The following is a 21262-nucleotide window of genomic DNA, read 5'->3' as shown; positions in this document are numbered from 1 at the left end:
CCAATTTTTGTATGTGCAAACAGATGCATACACAGACGACAGCAACAGTCTTGCTTGTCTTGCTTCACCCACTGCAGGGGAAACCTAGAAAATAAATACGGCTGCAGTTTTCTGTCTCTTTTCAGGAAGTGCCTTTAGAGCCAGTTGCTATCCAGAGGTCACAGAAGTTTCAGCAGAAGTATTCTGGAAGATTTGCATTTGTTAGATACTGTGTCTTGGCCAGGGCTCATTCTCTCTTATTTCCTTTGCCAATCACAGCATAAATAATCAATATATTTTAAAACCTAAGAATTTGCAAATTTACTTAGGAAATGCTATAACAGTGGGAACAAGAGTAACAGGTATGGTACATCTTCTACATGGCACCCAGGATATGTCACAAGCATGATTCAACTATAGTAGCAGCCATGTCCTATAATGCTAACTTACCATTCATTTAATTCCTGTGAAATTAGTATATATAATAAAGTATATATGCATTATATATTAATTACAAATTCCAGGATCCCATAGGATGTAGCCACAACAATTATAGTGGAATGAAAATGCTATAATTATGTAGTATACATTCACTTCATGTTTGCTTTAAAAGAACCAATCTTGCTGACATGTTCTAGACTGGCAGTTTAATGTATTTTGAATTCTTTTGGCATTGTATTGCCTTTGATTTCATTTCTTATCAGCTTTTTCATCTGTATGCATGTATACCTGTCAACTAAGGATATCCATGTGTACATGTTCTGAAAAGGTGGGCTTTAAGAACACAACTAGCATATTCTTAGTTTTTAAGGCACCACAGAATTCTTCCATGCATTTAAATTATTCAGAACATCCGGCTGCTGGAGAAGGCAGATCAAAATATTAGGTTGGAAGCATTTAAAGAAAGTGTCAAACAGGGCATGATCCCAAATATTTTATGTCTGCAGCAAAGATAGCAATAATAATTTTCTTTTTGGTTTCCTGGGTCATATAAATACATGGACAATGGTGTTAATTACAGACATTCAATTATCAGTGTCCTGTTCAGATCCTTCTGCCTTCTTTTGTTGCCATCATTCCAGAAATGAAGAATATCTGGAGCTATAGTCATTCTTATTAATTCCAACGAAGGATGGGGGAAAACATTATAGAAACGGATAGAACCAACAGGAGCTTCTCTTTTTCCTCAGGTGATCCAAATCCAGAGTGTGTGGTGAGGAGTACTCTCAGGAGCACCTCAAGACATGAAGGCAATATGCCCCATGATGATGACGAACATTGATCTTCTTGTCCAAACCACCCAATGAACTTGGTTGCTGTTGGTGCTCTGAGAGAAATGACATGGCGGTCAAGGATGTAAGAGAACAGGAGGTCATTTTAAAGCTCTGAATGTAGAGAAGTCTGTTTTTCCTACTGATTTGACAGATGAAAATCTTGTTCCCATAGCCGTGGAGCTAAAGGTACCTTGGTTCTCTACAGCTTCTTGTCCTGAGTTCTTCTACGATGAAAAAGTCAGGATGGATAAAAATGGAGATTAAAAAATACTGGTGAGGGAGGTAAAGCATGAGGATGCGCACCATGTCAAGCCAATTCACAAGGAAACTTTCCCCCACTTGCATCATATGGACCACCATAATATTTCCCTGCTCCACAACACTTTCTTAGATGCCTCTGAATGATCCCCATTAGTGGAGTTACCAGCTCCTAGGCCCTCCATCATCACTGCTGAAAGGAACTGTTTTCTTACCCCTGGATCTTTCCTTGTCAACTTACCACAGAAACGGTGAACATGCAGTTATCAAAAGACGTCTCTGTGAAAGAAGCAGAATGAATAAGATGACTAAGAGAGGAGTTACTGAAATACCTTGACATCTAAAACAGATGTATACTGTGCCACTATTTATTTTCCTAGGAATAGTTGCCAAGGAAGGAATGATGCCACAAAATGCAGAAGTAAGATTAGCACTGAAGGCAGCACATATTCAAGTGCTCTTGCACTGACTGCTGGCAATAATGGTTCTGAATTCTTTCAATAGGAAAAGATTAATAGAAAATACAGCAATTTAAATACTGATTTGCCTCTTTTAGTGTCCCCAGTCTCTACACACAAACACACAAACCTAGCATTCACATCTTATTATTATACATCTGGTAACTCAGCTGGCAAAAAAGGTAGAAGGTCTGTGGACATGGGAGAGAAAGCTAAGAATGAACGACTAAGAATCCTCTGGTCTCCAAATTAAGGCATTGATGCATATGCCCAACAATTTGAAGTCTTCTATCCAAAGCACTGGATTCAAATTTCCAGCATTCTTTACAGCTAGTTTTTTTAACCCTGCTGGAAACCAACAAGTTATGATCAAACATAACAAGTGGGGTCCGGGTTGCAGTTTGGGCACTCAGTCTGTAAAAGGTTCTCCATCACTGCCCTAGAAGGTTTAGTTCCAAAGAAACAATAAGAAGGGTGGGATAGAACTGTAAATCTTTCCACCCTCTCTTTTCAGGAATAGAATGTAAGGACACAGTTTGTGTTGAAGTATTCATGAATATCATGAATATCTAGAGGAATACTGGATGATCCAGTGGAAGTGTGAGGGTTATGTCTCCTATTTTCTGAGCAATCTGTTTGTGGGCTTTGTTGTGTACCTTGGCTCTACAGAAAGATTCATTCAGAAAGTCTCATTATTAGCAGACCCTGCAGGATGAATAGTAGAGAATGCTTTCAGTTTTAGGGCTGAGGTCAAGAGGACCAATTCAGGGTCTCACTTCTTCAGAGGCTTGGACAATCCTGGACCCATTCCAGTTACATTTTTATGTTCTTTAAGTCAAATATTGCTAAGTGAGCACTTTCGATTAATTACCGTAGAAGCTGTCTCTATGTAAAGTTTTTTCTTATGTTCATCATGCCACAGAAAATGTGCCTTACTGAGGCATGCTTTCTTTCTCCAGCCATCAGGCTACCAAATGTCAGAGTCCCTTCCTTCCCTACCCCCAGTCAGTCTGCTTTTGTTTTGTTTTTCCAGAGCGTCTCAATTCATTTGCATTTCTTCCCTAGAATTTCAGACCTAAGTAATAGGCTGTCTTCTTGAAAGATCTAATTCCCATCGAGTAAGAATGAAGAGAAACTTGCAAAGCCCTCTTAGGATCAAGAGTACAGCTGCACCAGTCTCAAATTAAGTAGTGCTGTGGCATCTCTGGCAACTTATCGTCCAGTGCTAGCTCTGGGTAACTGGGATGGAGTGGGGAGAGAAATAAGTGGGTTTTTGGCATTTGCATTTTACATACCTGTTGAAGGGTAGTTTGTTTCTGTCCAGCAAGAATCTAGCACCCTATCAAAACAAAAACATATAACTAATTAATGAGACCGTTTCACAATCCCACAATACTTGCCTGCTCTGAAAACCTGGCTGAGGATTGCTGAGTATATTATCTTGCTTGTTACCTGTGTTCTATCTTAAATTTATTACTGTTATTGTAGTTTGTTTGTATTTTACCATAATTATATTGAATTGTGATGGCTTATAGCTTTTAGCAAAAGACAAACTCATACATTTTCCTCTTGCCAAGCATGGACAGGGGAGAAGAGTAAATCTTATCCTTTCCTAGAGCAGGATAAGATTTGCATAAGAGGATAGTGAGCAATTCCCTCGTATCTTTAGTATCCCTTTGCTGTGGAAAAAATGTTCTTCAAGGAAACGTTCTTGAAAGCACATCTTTCAGCCAAGGGGAAAAATACTCTCTGGCTGCATCCATACTGCAGAAATAATGCAGTTTGACACCACTTTAACGGCCATGGCTCACTGCTATGGAATTCTGGAAATTGTAGTTTTATGAGACATTTTGCCTTCTCTGGGGTTCTTCAGATAGTGAAAATAATCCTGGTAGGTTGAATCTTTTGTTGTTCACAAGCATTCTGAATGCACCCAAGTACATTTTTGAGAAGGCTATCAAAAAACCCACTTAATCCTGGATATAATCAATCTTGGTGTTTTTTTCCCTGAGTTTTCCTAAAAGATTCACACTGTTGGTTGTATGACTAAACGATAGGAATGGACAGGGGATAAATCAGGGTAAAACTCTGCATGCCTTGAACATATTTTAAATACATCCATATCATTGACTCCATCTTTATTCACAGTGCTGACAGTTGTGAGCAACAGAACCTGCAGAGATGTGCAGAAATGATATCAATTTAAAAAAAAAAATAGTGTGAACAAAACCAGAATGCATGAGTAAGATTATTTAGATAGCCACACTAAAAAAAAGTCTGAATAACCCCTCTATTAGATATTCCTAATGCCAGAACAAACTATGGCAGGGTACAGACCGCCCAGAAGAGGCACCTCCTTGGCGCCTCTCTCTGCTGCACAGCTGCGCCGCAGCATACAAATTGTGTGGCGCAGCTGTGCAGCAGAAAAGGAGCTCAAAAAGTGGCTCCTTTTTGCTGTGCCACAAAGCGCCACAAATGGCGCATATACGTCGCAGCTGCACAGCTCCGTATGGAAGCTGCGCAGCTGCGACGTAACGGTTACGCACACCATGTGTAAGGCGCTGCGTAACGGTGGCGTGTGCACAACGTGCTAGGGTTGCTGGGCATGTGCACACACCACCCTGAGGCAACCCTAGCACGTCGTGAACACGCCGCAAAGGGACCGTCTGGAGAGGGCCTATAATTCCCAGAATGCCATAGCCTTGAGCATGGCAGTTAAAGTGGTGTCAAACTCGATTATGTGTACAATGCAGATATGCTCCCTACAAATATTTTATTTCCACCAGACGTCTGGGACTACAGTGTCCACAGACTGAATTTTCTGGAAGTTGAGGTCCAAAATATAGAAAGAGTCAAAGGTTGCACACTCCTGCTCTGTTCCAACCAGCTAGTCCTTCCACTTGATCCTTGAAGGAGACTCATCAATGTTTCAACTTGACTACTCCATGTGAAAAACGTCCTACACATTGAAAGCTCTCACCTTTTTTTCTGTCTTCTTTCTTTCACTGTCAAAAACAAACAAACATAACTGAGGAGGGTTGGCATAATAGGAAAAGCACGCATAGCTTCACTAGGCACAATGAAAGCCAAATTCTGGCTTGTCCAGTGAAGGACTACAGTTTTATGTGTTGACAGCAGGCAAGCGTATTCCCTTACTGACCTAGAAATTGGAAAAGAATAGGCGTCCTTTTAAAAAGGACTATTGAAGGAGGGCAAAAAGAGAAATAGTGACCTCTTTACATTTTGGCCCTAAAGGCGGAGGAAAATTTTCCACACCATTGCTTATATGTGGCATCATCATCCTCATCCTCATCCTCATCATCCATCATCATCATCATAATCTAATAGAGAAAAGCAAGTGGCTCAAAAGATTATATATTTTAGATCGGTGGTTCCCAGACATTTGTCTTGCAGATGTTTTGGCTAGGGCTTCAGGGATCCAAAACACCTAGAAGACTAAAGTTTAGGAATCACTTCTTTAGACAATTAAAAACAAATTATTCCTTTACCTAGTGAAATCTAATGCTGTTGTTGTGTGCTTTCAGTTTGTTTTCAACTTATGGCAACCCTATGGCAATCCTGTCATGAAGATTTCGTGGCCAGATTTGTTCAGAAGAGGGTTGCCATTGCCTTGCTCTACAGTTAAGAGAGTGTCTTGGTCATCCAAGACCAAGCAGGCATTTAGGTCCTGGTCTCCAGAGTCATCATAGATTATTATACCACACTATACTACACTACATGTTGTTGTTGATGTTGTTGTGTGGGCCTTCAAGTGATCTCCGACTTATGCCCACTCTAAGACCGCTGTCATGGCAAGTGTGTTTTTTTTCTTCAAGATTTATCATAGGGTTGAGAGAATGTGATTTGCACAAGATCACCCAGTGGGTTTCCATGCCCAACAGGGTATTTGAATCATATTTCAATGCTCAAACCATTACACCACACTGGCTCTCTAGCTGAGCCTAATTAATATTGCTTGTCTAACACAGTTTTATTGAAACAACAACAACTACTACTACTATTACTTTAAACATTCTTCTGATCATCATAAAAGTCCCTAATCTTGTACAACTGCACATCTTCCCAAGGCTTTATGACTCTAGTGTCTCCAATTTATCCCATTGTCTGGTAAGCCAGCATAAGCGCTATCAAGCCACAGACACTGGAAGATGTAAGTCAAATGTTCTTAAAATAAGGCCTTGGCATATGAACCAATTACAATAATATATTCTCTTTAGCTGCCATGGTATCATCCCCTGGAATCTTGGGGTTTGAAGTTTGATGCCATGGAAGTTAAAGTGGAATCACAGCACTATAACTGTGTAGTGTGAAATGCCTATCATTACTCCAAGGGAAGCCATACGGTGAAATGAGCCCTAAGGGGTTTCCATCCTAAACATCATCTGTATTGCTCTGTGCTCTTAAACAGGCTGATTGATAGAAACCCAGTTTCTTCTTTCCACGTACATCGTCCAACTGCAATCACAGCAACTACTAGGATCAAAACCAACAGCAGTACTCCAGTCACACTCAAAGTGATGGGAAGAACCCCGGCTGAACCTGGAAACAGAGAAAAGAGGTCAGCTATAGAATCATAGAGTTGGAAGAGACCTCAAGGGTCATTCAGTCCGATCCCATTCTGTCATGCCAGAAATCACAATCAAAAAAACCCAACAGATGGCCATCCAGCCTCTATTTAAAGACTTCCAAAGAAGGAGACTCCAGCACCCTCTGAGGGAGCATCTTCCACTATTGTCAACAAGTTCTTCTTGAGGCTTAGATGGAATCTCTTTTCCTGTAGCTTGCATCCATTATTCGGGGTCCTGTTCTCTGGAGAAGCAGAAAACAAGCTTGCTCCATCCTCAATATGACATCCTTTCAAATATTTAAATGGGGATATCATGTCACCTCTTAACCTTCTTTTCTCTCGGATGAACATACCCAGCCAAACTCTGGCACCACAACAAACTACATGGTTAGAATTCCATAGCACTGAAGCATGGCAAATAAAGTGCTGTCAATTCAAACTGGATTATTTCTGTAGTGCGGAGGCAGCCTTGGTGGCGGTCTAATGGCCCTTGGAGGCTGAGAGAGAATGACTTCTGCCTTGTTTCCCTGTAGTGTTCAATGTCTGAGGGAGGTTGCAGAGGTGTGTGTATGTTTTCATGGAGGAAGGCTGCCAGCATTGCAGAGTGGCTGTAATTGCAATTTAAAATAAGAAAAACAGTAGAGGAGCTTCTTGCTAGAGGAGCAAATCTGTCATTTCCTTTCCTTTATAATTCCCCAGAAACGGAAAGGTTTTTAATTACCCAACGAGAAGGTTTAATTCCCCAAAAATTCCCCATACATTTTTATTACCCGGAAACCAGGGAATTCCCCGGAAATTGGCAACACTGCTGCCTGCCCTCTGAATTCCCCCCCCCCCAAAAAAGATTTTGAGTTGAGGGCCATCACCGCTCACCTTCTGAGTCAGAGCTTGGAGGATCTGTTGTAGCAGAGGTGCTCAAGCTGGACCCTGAAACAAAAGGAGAGATGATAACTGGGCAATTTTTTTTTATTCTTTAGATTAGAAGAATGGACAAATGAAAAAGAAAAAGTGGGTACACTAAAGATGACACCTTTCAAAGAGGAAGTTCAGCGTTACCAGGTCAGGACTATTGCAGTCACAGAGCCCCCATCCACAATGCAGAAATAATCCAGTTTGACACCACTTTAACTGCCCTGGCTCAGTGCTATGGAATTCTGTGAATTTGAGTTTATTTTTTATTTTTGTTAGAATGAAGTATTGCATTGTAGTATTGTTTAGATTTTAATGTGATAATAATAATAATAATAATAATAATAATAATAATAATAATACTGATAGTAAAATTGTGACCCTTATTAAAATGGCAAAATCAAGTTTTGCTTTTTGGAATATATACATTATTTGAATGTTTTCAAGCCATGGATTCTTGAATCAGTGGATATAGAGGGCCAACTGTGTTAGTATAATGAGGGATTTGCTGACAGAGGGGCACTTTCTTTTGGTGCACACAGCAGTTCCTAACTAATCCAGGCTCCTGTCTCTTCATTCCCAAGGAAAGGGATGGAAAGAGTGGCAAACAGACTCAGGGACTCGGTGACAATAAATGTGCCAATCCAGAGGAGCCACCTACCCATTGATCTCCTTTTTTCACAATGTACTAACATATTCATGTTGTATCGTGGGGAAACACTCAATCTTGCAAGCATGCGTGTATGATGTGTGCCTTCAAATAAATTATGACTTATGGAGACCATAAAGCATTGGGTTTTCTTGGCAAAATTTGTTTAGCTTTGTTCTGAATATCATGGGGTTTTCTTGGTAAAGTTTGTTCAGAGGAGGTTTGCCATGGCCATCTCGAGGCTGAGAAAGTGTGACTTGCCCAAGGTCACCCAGTAGGTTTCATGGCTGAGCTGTAAACTGAGCCTTGGTCTCCTAGCACTCCAGAACTGATCATGATTCATTATACTATGTTGAGTCCCAGGACTCAAAACACTACACCACACTGGCTCAGCTGATAAAATGCAATTCTGACTTCAGATATTTATTGTTGCTGCTGCCGGTATCTAAGTTGTACCATGGTTAAACAATTGTATGGAGATTTTCACACAGGAGCATTCCATTTCTCTCCCGTTTCTTACCTCCATGTGATAATGTCCTATCTATTAGAACATTGTCTACACTATCAGCATAAGACAGTTGCCATGCACAAGTGCTCACAATTTTCTTGTATTTCAGGGTATATTTAGAGAGCCGGCATGGCAGAGGAGTTTGAGTGCTGGACAATGACTTTGGAGACAAGGGTTCAATTCCTGCTCGGCCATGAAACAGAGAAGGCTAAATATCTCACAGAACTACAAATCCCAGAATTACAAATCATTGAACCATGGCAGCTAAAGTGGTGTCAAACTGCATTATTTCTGCAGTGCAGATGCAGCCTGAGTTTGATTAGAGCCACCCACAGTTGTCCAGGATCTAGATGAAATGCAGGATTGCTGCTTGTTCTAAACAGAAACTCTCACTTTGTTATTCCTGTTCACTAATGAGGAAGGACTGAGCTAATGTGATGTAGTGTTTTGAGTGCTGTACTATCACTCTGGAGACTAGGAGTCAATTCCCAGTTTGGCCATGAAACCCATTGGGTGACCTTGGACAAGTCATACACTCTCAGCCTCAGGAAAAGGCAATGGCAAACCTCCTCTGAACAAATCTTGCCAAGAAAACTCACCTTTTGGTTCCATAAGTCGGAAATGACTTGAAGGCGCACAACGCACACACACATTGAAAAGGAAGGACAGCACATAAACCCAGGACTCAGGGTAAAATAGGAGCAAGGGAATTTCCTTCATTGGCTAAAATCCTGGAAAAATACACAAAAATAAAAATAAGAAAGCTTTGCTTGTTTCCAAAAAGACTGAAGTAGGCACCAAATGAGCAATCCTGTGGTGAGCCATAAATGGATTGCCATAATCAGGGAGGGACCTTTTCTTATGTGTGAGAGACTGTGTTGATACATTTTACTGTTTCTTCATTAACAGTTAGCAAGGCCACAGAGGGGGCCAGATAAAATTCAGGGATTGAATCATCATCTGGCCATACTTCTGCATGACTCTTCTTTTGTGCCATCCACAAGCAAAGTAGTATGATGAATCATGATCATTTCTAAACTTAGTTGCCTGTTCTCCTGATTATGAACTTGGGAAATACTTACCCTCCACTGTAACCTCCAGGATGAAGCTGAGTTCAGACAGCTGCAACTGACTTCCATTGTACTGGCCATATTGGCACCTATACTGGCCCCCATCTCTGGTAGTGATGTTCTCCAGATGGAAGTCAACACGATGCTGGGTCTCTGCAGCAGGCAAAATCTGAAATGGCTGAGCTTGGCCCACCTTGTACAAATAAAACCAGGCATCCACGTAGGCCATGGGGGCATGGCATGCTATCTTAATGGAGTCTCCTTCTCTGAGACCATCAGACAATACGTTGAGGAAAATAAGTGGATAAGGAAATAGGCTGGAAGCCCCCAAAGAGCCTGAAAAAGCACAACACAAGGAGGGAGGTGTAAAGAAATTAATGTCTCTATACCAGGTCGTAACATTCATTTGTTTAATTGGGAGTGATGCTAACAATTGCTACAGGTACGTCTTTTGCAGGGATCAACTCTGGGTTTGCACATTCTCAAACAACATGAAGTTCTTGACCAGCAATAAAGCTTGTAGGCAAATTTTCAAAGAAAGCACAATTGAGTTTCTGCCGAAACCGCAGAAATAAAGCAATTTGATACCACTTTAACTGTCATGGCTCTATCCTGTGTAATCGTGGGATTAGTAGTTTGGCAAGGTATTCAGCCTAACCCCTCAGAGAGCTCTGGTGTCACACCAAACTACAAATCCCAGAATTCTGCAGGATAGAGTCATGGCAGTTAGTGGTGGATATACCCTAACTTTCTGCAGTGTGGATATACCCTAACTTTCAACACTTGGAAAATGTATTCTCCGTGTATATCGTACTCCATTGCGTTTACGCTGGTCAAGTCATGAAGCTGGAGAAGTGACAATTCACCTAAGCATTCCCTTTTAACCTCTTCTTTAGTTAGTTTTTATACATTTTAGGCATTTTTAAAATACATAATTGTATCGAAGACAATTAAAAATGTTTGTGAGTGAGAGGAGGGAGGAAAATTGGCAGAGTAAAACATAGTCATCAACTGGTACAAATAAGAAAGACCAGAATGGCAGTGTAATGTTATTATTGCAATAATTATTTAAATTTGCACTAAAATGTTTAACTGCTATTGCATTAAGTTTTTACTACGGTATAAAAAAGGTGAAACACATAAATTAAGACTGTTTTTTTAATGTTGCAAAAATGACTGAAGCCAGAAAGTTAAAAAGGAGAGCCCCCAGCTCACCATTACACCCAGCAAAACCAAAAGGAGGATGATGTTTTTCCCCCTGCCTCCTCTTCATACATTCTTAATGGTGTCCTGCATTAGAATAATAGAAATCTAGAGTTGAAAGAGACTACAAAGATCATCCAGTGCAACCCCCTGCCATGCAGGAAATCACAATCAAAGGACCCTCCCAACAGACGGCCATCCAGCCTCTGTTTAAAAACCTCCAATGAAGGAGACTCCCCCACACTCTGAGGAAGCATATTCCACTGTTTAACATCTCTTACTGTCAAGAGGTTCCTCCTAATGTTTAGGTGGAAAATCTTTTCATGTAGCTTGAATCCACTGCTCTGTGTCCTATTCTTTGAAGCAGAAGAAAACAAGCATGCTCCATCCTCAATATGACACCCCTTCAAATACTTAAACAGGGCTATCATATCACCTTTTAACCTTCTCTTCCCCAGGCTAATCATACCCAGCTCCTTAAGTCTCTCTTCATAGGGATTCATGGTTTTTGGACCCTTCACTATTTTGGTCGCCCTGCTCTAGACACGCTCCAGCTTCTCAACATCCTTTTTAAACTGTGGTGCCCAGAACTGGACACAGAGTTCCAGGTGAGGTCTGCTCAAAGCAGAATACAGTAGTACTATTACTTTCTTGCCTCTCTACACTTTATACTCCTAATGATGCAGCTTAGAATTGCATTGGCTTTCTTAGGTACTGTACCACATTGGTGACTCATCATCATCATCATCATCATCATCATCATCATCATCATCATCATCATCTCTTTAATAATAATAATAATAATAATAATAATTAATCATCATCATCATCTCTTTAATAATAATAATAATAATAATAATAATAATAATAATTACTTTCCTGCCTCTCCTCAAGGTTCGAGGCAGGGTACCCAAAGGAGAACAAGACACCCTGCCTCCAGTCTTGAGGAGAGACAGGAAAGAAATATTATTATTATTATTATTATTATTATTAATAATATTTCTTTAATAATAAAAACAATTTATTTCCTGCCTCTCCTCAAGACTGGAGGCAGAGTACGCAAAGGAGAACAAGGCACTGCAAAATAATAATAATAATAATAATAATAATAATAATAATTTATTAATTTGCTGAGGCACCAGAGTTCTCTGGCAGAGAAGGCTCAATGTCTCACGACACTACAGTTCCCAGAATTCCATAGCACTGAGCCAAGACAGTTAAAGTGGAGTCAATCCGGATCATTTCCCCAGTTCGGATGCAACCTAAGAGAAGGCAACTGTTCCAAAGGGAAGGAGAGTGGATTAGATTCACGGAGCATGGAGAATAAGGGAAAATGGATTGTTTCTGCACTCCTCCAAAATGGGTCAAATCAAGAAAGCCTTTCAAGAATTCTATAAAAATTTATATAAAAATAATTGTAAAGATGGCGAATTAGATGACAAGACCAAAAAGTATTTAGAAAAAAAGACAATAAGCAAATTGACCAAAGACCAAATAGACAGTTTGGAAAAACCAATGCAGATGGAGGAAATTATACAGGCAATAAGGGCTTTAAAGGAAGGGAAAACACCAGGGCCAGACGGCTTCACCTCTCTCTTTTATAAAACATTTGAAGGAGAAATAATTAAAAGTTTGTACCAAGTTTTTAATAACATTGCAGAAGAAGGAATTCCCAGCTCATGGGAAACAGCAAACATAGTATTAATCCCAAAAGAGGGTAAAAACGATATGATAATGGCAAACTACAGACCTATAGCCCTATTGAACAACGATTATAAAATCTTTACAGGAATAATAGCTAATAGATGGAAAAAGATCTTAGTCAAAATCATGAATAATGATCAGAATGGCTTCCTACCGGGAAGGCATATGCGAAATAACATAAGAACAATATTGAATGCGATAGAATATTATTCCATACATAAAGAAAAAGAGATGGCGCTCATATTTGTCGACGCGGAGAAGGCTTTTGATAGTACAGGCTGGGATTTTATGTTTCAAGTGTTAAATATCATGGGCTTGGGAGCAAATGGCATGGCAAATATAACTCAATTATACTCAAATCAAAAGATACAACTGGTAATAAATGGGCAGAAAACGGATTATATACATGTAGAGAAAGGGACAAAACAAGGATGCCCACTACTTTTTATAATAACTTTAGAAGTACTAAATAATGCAATCAGATTAAATACAAATATAAGGGGGCTTAGAATCAAAGGATATGAATATAAGATTCGAGCATATGCGGACGATATAGTATTAATAGCGGAGGACCCCAAAAAAAGTGTAGAAAACATTTTAAAAGAGTTAAACGATTTTGGACGTCTGTCAGGAATTAAAATGAATAAAGAAAAGACTTTAATGATTACAAAGAACATGAAAGTGAAGGATGAACAAGAATTAGTTATAAAATCGGGAATTCAGATAGTAAAGAAAGTAAAATACTTGGGAATCTGGATCACAAATAAAAATATTGAATTATTCGAAAATAATTACAAAAGCACTTGGAAACAAATTAAAAAAGATATAGAGAAGTGGAACAACATGGATGTGTCACTATTAGGAAGAATCGCAATTATAAAAATGAATATACTTCTGAGGTTAATATTTCTATATCAAAATGTACCGATAATTACAAAAGAAAAAGTATTTCAAGAATGGGATAAGGAAGTAAAGACATTCCTATGGAAAAATAAAAAGGCTAGAATTAATAATCATGTATTGAAAAAAGAAAACACAAAGGGCGGCTGTGCGCTTCCTGATTTAAAAATTTATTACTGTGCATGTGGATTAGTATGGGTAATGGATTGGATTAAGGCAGAGGATACAAAATTGTTAAGTATTGAATCATGCAACATAAGATTTGGGTGGCATGCCTATATGTGGTATCAAAAAGACCAGGTTAATATTGATTTTACACATCACGTAATTCGCAAGCCCTTGTTAAAAATATGGAATATAGTCAAGAAAAGATATTATCAAAAAATTCCAAATTGGGTGTCAACACAGGAGGCCTTCTTTAGCAGATGGGAAAATGGCAGAGATTGGCTCAGATACAAAGACCTTCTAAAAACAAATGAACAAGGGGTAGTAAATATAAAATCTAAGGATGAATTGGAACGGGAGGGGAAGGATATCCAGTGGTTTGGATATTTGCAAATAAAATCTAGATTTAAACAGGATAGTAAAGAAGGATTTGAAAAAAGAGAGAATGAAATAGACAAAATAATATGGGCTCAAGATAAAGGGAAGGTGGCAAAATTATATAAGGTACTTCTGACTTACGAGTTAGAGAAAGAATCCATCACTGATAGTATGACAAAGTGGGCACAAGAAGTGGGGCACACAATTAGTATAGAGCAATGGGAAAATTCATGGAAACGAACAAGTAAATTCACTGTTGCGCAAGATCTGAAAGAAAATTATGTGAAGGTAGCCAATAGATGGTATTTTACACCTGTTAAAATAGCCAAAATTTATAAATTGGGCAACGATAAATGCTGGAAATGTGGGACAGAAAGGGGTTCATACTATCATATGTGGTGAGGCTGTTCAAAAATTAAAAATTACTGGAAGGAAATTCATCAGCTCATACAAAGAATGTTCAAAAGAAAATTCCCCATGACCCCAGAGCTTTACTTACTAAACATGACAACCTTCATGGGAAATTCAATAGAAAAAAAATACTGGAAAATCATGCTCTACTTTGTTACAGCAGCCAGAATATTACTAGCAAAATATTGGAAAAAGGAAAATGTCCCAAATATAGAAGAATGGCTAATAAAAATAATGGATCTAAAAGAAATGGACAGATTAACGATGATACTAAAGGGGGAAAAAGAGGAGGTTAAAAATTGGAATATAGTAGACGACTTTCTGAAAAAATATTGTAAATTAGAAGACCAAGTCTGAATATATCATTAATAGGTTGGAAATGAAGAGTAATAAATAAATATATATGTATATAGGATATGTATAGGATTGACCGAATCTCAACGAGAAAATGCCTTATACCGGAAAAGATGCAAGGATGTATGGATTGCAGTAAAAATATTGGCCTGTTACAGACTGCCAAAATAAAGCTGCTTTGGGTCTCTTTGAAGGTATGCTATTTAAATGATGCATGCGTCCTAAGAATCCGGAAGCTGCACCAAAAGCTGCACTCCGGTGCTTAGGAATGGAGTGTGGCTTTGGCGTGACCTCCGGACTCTTAGGACCCATGCGTCATTTAAATAGCATACCTCCAAAGAGACCCCAAGCAGCTTTATTTTGGCAGTCTGTAACAGGCCATTGTAATTGCAAACGAAACCAATTTTCAAGAAGATGTATGTAATATTTATTTATTTAATTAACTGTAACTGTATTGCAAATAACTCTATGTAACAAGTACTGTTTTTAAATTAATAAAATTATTTTAAAAAAACAAAAACAAAATGGGTCTCCTTCAGATCCAAAGGATTTACTTCCAAGTAAAGCTGCAGCTTCTACACTGATTATGCTGCAGTGAAAGAAATTATCCAGCCTTTAATTAATTTAAAATGATTCTAACTCAGTGAGATTAGTGTTTTATAACTAACACATGTATGTATGATGTGGAGGGACTAATGGCAAAGGGGTATTTACCATCCCTCCTCAGTTTTTGGTAGATTCAACACACACACACACAGTACGGCCTCTGTGCTGGGTGCATGATTTTTTTTAATTGATAGAAGATTTGATTCACTGATTTTGCAACTACTTGCAATTACTTGAGCAGCAAGCCAGGCAATCGAGCTGATGGCAGCTCAGTGAGGCAAGCTGTAGCAAAACCAACGAATCAAATCTTCTATCAGTTCCCAAGCTGGGCTGTCACTTACATCACTGATGACACACAGATGATTGACATGCAATCCATTTCACCACATCTACGTCTACCTTCCTGTCATTGTCATCCATTTCAGCCACATATACATCTATCCTCCTGCCATTCTCCTCATCCATTTCAACCGCATCTATTTGCAAACAAGCTTGTAAAATGTAGGCTAGACAAGGTAAATGTTACATTGATTTGTAACTGATTGATCGGCCAAACCCAAAGGGTATTCAATAATGGCTCTTCTTCATCCTGGAGAGAAGTGACCAGTGGGGTGCCACAGGGTTCGCTCCTGGGCCTAGTGCTATTCAACATCTTTATTAATGACTTGGATGACAAAATTAGGGGCATACTTATCAAATTTGTAGATGACACCAGCTTAGGAGGAACAGCTAATACCTCAGAGGACAGGATCAAAATTCAAAATGACAGTATTCAGTACTGATCAATGTATTGGGAGGCCTGGACTTACACTCAGAAGATAAAACCTATTGCTCATTACTACTGGGTATGAAGCTGAGTCTTTGGTCCAAATTTGGGATGTTCCAGTTGTTTCTTTTTCTTAGTATATTTGACTTGTTTTGGAAGTTTCTCATCTTTTGAATCACTGCCATTTTCAAGTAGATGGTACTATCTCAGCTTTCTGGATATAACATACAACAGTTGTTCCGACTAAATGCTTTTTCTTTGAGGTGTTGTTTTCATTGGTTTCCACCTACTTTTTGCACAGTCATACTTCCATTTTTAGTTTTTGCTGATTTAGATTCTTTCAAAACCCTGGAAAATTAACAGCTGCTTGTTTTTATGTAAAATGGTCACATCCTATTATTTGGCTTCACTGTGTCTTCAGCAGAAATATATAACGTATTGCTGTAAATATAAATGGCTTCGGTCGAAACTATCTTCGGGACCACCTCCTTCCATATAATCCTCCCCGCACACTCAGATCCTCAGGGAAAAATTTGTTACAGCTTTGCAAAACAAGGCTGTCTACGACCTCCCAGAGGACCTTCTCAGCTACTGCGTCCGGATTATGGAATGGCCTGCCGGACGAGATCCATCATATTACCACCCTAAATATAAATCAATCATAGAATCATAGAGTTGGAAGAGACCGCAAGGGCCATCCAGTCCAACCCTCTGCCATGCAGGAAATCTCAATCAAAACATCCCCGACAGATGGCCATCCAGCCTCTGTTTAAAGACCTCCAAGGAGGGAGACTCCACTATGCTCCGAAGGAGTGTGTTCCTCTGTCGAATTGCTTTAAAAAAGCTATACCGATGGATCTCTTCCGGGAGGCCTTTCCTGAATAGTTCTCTGGCTATCAGAAAGAAAATCTAACTGCTGACCTCTGACTTCACCACAGTTATTGTATTGTTTTTAAGTATGGTTTATGTTTTAAATTCTACATGGTTTAATTGTATTTTAAAGGGTGGGTGGGTTGTGGGTTCGGACTGTATATTTTAATCTTGCAAGCCGCCTCGACTGCATTTTGTAGAGAGGCGGGAAATAAATAAATTTTATTATTATTATTATTATTAAACAGCAATACAAACAGCAAACAGTAGAAAAATTGAAGTCATAAAGAGTTTTTCAAAGATCGTATGAGGAACTATTGCTGTAGTTGGCAACCTGTTGTTCTTCTTGCAGTTTCAGAATTATACATGTACTTCAGTTTTAATTGATACACGGTTATTTTGCTAATCATTTGTTTCTTCTTGGAAAAATTAGAGAAGACTGTATACACCAGCAATGGGTTCTGCAGGAATGATAAATGAACAAGATAGGATAAATGGCTGTTGTTAATCAGTGTTGGGGAGTTCTAAAGAATCATAGAATCATAGAGTTGGAAGAGACCACAAGGGCCATCCAGTCCAACCTCCCCTGCCATGCAGGAACTCTTAGTTAAAGCATCCCCGACAGAAAACCAGACTCTTTCCTTTTATTTTTATTTATTTTATTTTTCATAGAATCATATGTTGGAAAAGACCACAAGGGCCTTCCAGTCCCACCTTTAACTATTTCAATTTCTTCATTGTCTAGATTGAATTTATGTATTTCTTCTGTGGTCATTATTTTTATTTTCTTTATGTTCAGCGTTAAACCTGCCTTTGCACTTTTATTAACTGTTTATTTACTATTATTAACCTTACTTATTAACTGATTAAAGTCTGTGATGTCTTCGGCCAATATTATGGTGTCGTCCATGTACCTTAAGGCTGTTGATGTTCCTTCTTCCTCTCTTCACTCCTCCTTCTTTTGATTCTAACTCTGCTTTTATTATGATGTTTTCAGCATAGACATTTCATAAATGTATGCTATGTTTACCTAATTTTGTTTCCCAGTTAGTAGTTGTATTCAGATATGGAATTCCAAAGAGCAGCACCTGTTCCCTCTTTACCAGCTGTGCAATAGTAGCTGGATGATGCCCAGGTGCAGAGAAGCAGTGGCGGCGGCAGCAGTTTTCATCCCGTCAGTCCTGCTTGAAGTCCAGAAGAGTGACAGCTATTCCTTTTTGGCTGTGTGACATTAGTCAGATGGCACGAGGACACTGTCTCCCCAGGACACTGGCTGGCTGGGGGGCAGGGGGGCACCGTACCACTTCTGGGCTACGGTTGCACAGCCAAGAAAAAGACACCAATAAAGAGGTACTGGGTACATCCCTGAACAATTCTCAACAAGCTATTTTAACCCCCATAATAACACTGAGCTATCTGGCAGGACTGGCAAACCTACAATCTCTAGACTGCTACCTTACCTCCTCAAAGATGGGTTTAATAATCACATTTCAAAATACCTAAAGTAAGGTCTTGTTCATGCAAAATGATATTCCATTGTAAAGTCAAAGGGTTTCATGGCCGGCATCCATAGTTTTTTGTGGGTTTTTCGGGCTACGTGGCCATGTTCTAGCAGTTTCTTTCTGACGTTTCGCCATCATCTGTGGCTGCCATCTTCAGAGAATGTCAAGATGCCAGCCACAGATGCTGGCGAAACGTCAGAAAGAAACTCTGCTAGAACATGGCCACATAGCCCAAAAAACCCACAAAAAACTATGATATTCCATTATCATTTCTTAAGAGTCCAATTACTGTAAAATATTGCAAAAGAAGCATCACTGGATAGGAACAAGCAGCATGAATCCGAGTTGTCCTCTTGCCCAGAAAGGGTTGTTCTTCAGAAATGCACAGTCCAGGTCTACCAGCCAAATTCTCAATAGGAATCATCACTCTGAAGCCCTTGCTATTTACCTAGATGTGCATCTGTCTGTGCAAATTTTATTACAATAATAAACGTAGGATTTAGGTGAGATAAAACACCCATGGGGAGAGAAACGTCTCATAGTTCTGCATTATCCTTTTGCCACTATGCTGGTACTAGCTATGACCACTGGAATAGCAGGACCTTACAATCAGCTATATCTGTTGACTGTGTATGTAAAACACCAGCTTTTCATTGAGGTTTTGTGACCTCTGCTCTTATCTGATGTCAATTTCTCATTTAAAATTCCTTTGTTATCCACAGGGATCCTGGAACCAAACTCCAACAAATACCAAGGGTCCACTGTATAATAATTTGGCATTAATCTTTTGGACTGTGAACAATTAATACTGTTATTGCAGTAACTAAATCTTTTAATCCAATCACATCTAAAGTTGCATTCAGTAGTTCAGACAATTGATTTCTAACGTTCCACTTCCTCCTCTTTCGCTCCCCTCTTGTGGAAGTAAATCTGCTTGGAACCACAGCCTATGATCCAGAAAGATGGAAGCCTGTACTGACTCAGAAAGTTAAACGTAACAATAAATAGCAGGATTCTCACCATAGGCGTTATGTAAATAACATTCCTTCACCCAAATCTCTCTCATTTTGTCCAGATACGTCTTGCAGGTGATATAGAATAAATCAGAAGAGTAAACATACCAGCTAGAAGAAAGAGAATTTTCAGATTTGGGTTACTGTAGAACATCTTGCATCTTTAGCAGACGGTGGGAAAAAGCCAACTTCTCATTACAAATTATTTACAAGATCTGAACAACAAAAAGGAGAAGATGCTTGCTTAATATTGGGTTCCATGGTGCAAGGAGGAAATTGCAATTTGTCCCACAAAGGGGAAACAGAAATTTTTCCATTTCCTCTTGCACACTGAACTTTATGTAGTGGGCCCTTGGCAACCATTGGGGTGTGTTTCAAGAACAAGGTACCAAAATCCGTCCCATTAAATGCAGTGGCACAGTAAAATGCTGTCCCTTATATAAAATGGCAAAATCAAGCTTTGCTTTATGCATTTTATATATTTTAAAAATATTTCAAAACCATGAATGCTTCAATCCATGGATAAAAAATCTAGGGATACAGAGAGCTGACTGTAGTTTTCTTCTAAGAGGCATTGTTTCAGCTAATGCAGAATTTGTTGGAGGGAGATTTAATTACTACAGTCACTACTTCCATCCAACATTTGCTAACCCAGAGGAAAGGAAGCATACTGACATACCATCTATCTTTGTCTGTCTATTCATCTGTCCATTCATCTTGCTCCTTGATCTGAAGCCATCGAGAAATTTTGGACTGGCTTGGTTGCAGAGGGTTGCAAAGAGGTGGGTGGACTTTCTGTGGGCTGCCTCATTTGGACCCAGTTAGAATCATAGAATTATAGAGTTGGAAGAGACCACAAGGGCCATCCAGTCCAACCCCCTGCCATGCAGGAAATCACAATCAAAGCATCCCCAACAGATGGCCATCCAGCCTCTGCTTGAAGACCTCCAAGGAAGGAGACTCCACTACACTCCGGTGCTTAAATTAATTCTCTTAGTACTGATCTCTCTACATATTAAGTCAGAAAGGAGAGAAGGCAGTAGACTTACTTATTTATAGCAATTTGCACTATCAGGGCTGCAGGGACATAGCCAGGATTTTGGGAAGGGTGGGTCCAGACTAAGTGCCACCATTATAATGGGGCTTGGGTGCGGAGGTGCAGCAGTGCACACCATTCATTGTATCTAACGGAAGGGGGGGGGGGTCCAGACCCCACGGACACCCCCCCCCCCAACCTGGCTACATCCCTGAGGGCTATCACTGGTTATGCAAATGAATACTTCAAGATGTGGTGTCTCACAGACCAAAGAGAGCACCAAAGAGATGAGAAATAATTGAACATTTATATACATATAACATCTGCCATGCAAGCCCTTCCCAATAGTATATTCACACCAAAAGGAATACACATGATGTCTTCTTTTCCACGTTAAAATTGAGTAAACCGGACTGCTAGCCACATACACATTAATAAGTTCTGGAAACAGATAAAAAATAACCCCAGGTTCAAATGAAACACAATAAATTGCTGGCGGAATGCCAGATTAGTTGAATTTCTTTATACTTAAAAACAAACAAAATAAAACCCAACCTTGCCAATATTCCCTTTAAAAAATGAAAGCACCACTTCATTAATACTATCACATTTTGGTTTCGTAGTATGGGATGGGAGGAAGTAAACAGGAGGGGGTGACACT

General features: G+C 39.4%; 1 protein-coding gene across 1 annotated transcript; it reads right to left on the bottom strand.

Moving 5' to 3' along the window:
* Positions 1 to 317: 317 nt before the first annotated feature.
* CUNH19orf38 (chromosome unknown C19orf38 homolog) lies at positions 318 to 19743 on the bottom strand. The gene is made up of 8 exons (XM_089511421.1): positions 19674 to 19743; positions 9706 to 10029; positions 7431 to 7484; positions 6437 to 6529; positions 4950 to 4974; positions 3265 to 3308; positions 1753 to 1790; positions 318 to 1477 (listed from the first exon to the last, which is right to left on the bottom strand). Exons 1-8 carry the CDS (start codon positions 19717 to 19719, stop codon positions 1352 to 1354), a joined length of 750 nt encoding a protein of 249 aa, XP_089367547.1. The 5' UTR covers positions 19720 to 19743; the 3' UTR covers positions 318 to 1351.
* Positions 19744 to 21262: the final 1519 nt, after the last annotated feature.

The sequence above is a fragment of the Sceloporus occidentalis genome, unplaced genomic scaffold (assembly GCF_023333645.1).
Source record: "Sceloporus occidentalis isolate IW3139 unplaced genomic scaffold, rSceOcc1.0.p SCAF_1, whole genome shotgun sequence".
Taxonomy (NCBI): Eukaryota; Metazoa; Chordata; class Lepidosauria; order Squamata; family Phrynosomatidae; genus Sceloporus; species Sceloporus occidentalis.
The sequence above is the reverse complement of the archived record's forward strand: the minus strand, read 5'-3'. Positions and strand labels throughout refer to the sequence as shown.

Excerpts from the sequence above, each read along its gene's own strand:
- CUNH19orf38 (XM_089511421.1), bottom strand. The coding sequence starts at position 19,719 with ATGTTCTACAGTAACCCAAATCTGAAAATTCTCTTTCTTCTAGCTG. Across the intron at positions 6,530-7,430 it reads TCCAAGCTCTGACTCAGAAG|GTTCAGCCGGGGTTCTTCCC; the intron begins GTGAGCGGTGAT and ends CTCTGTTTCCAG. Across the intron at positions 3,309-4,949 it reads GAAAGAAGACAGAAAAAAAG|GGTGCTAGATTCTTGCTGGA; the intron begins GTGAGAGCTTTC and ends TTGTTTTGATAG.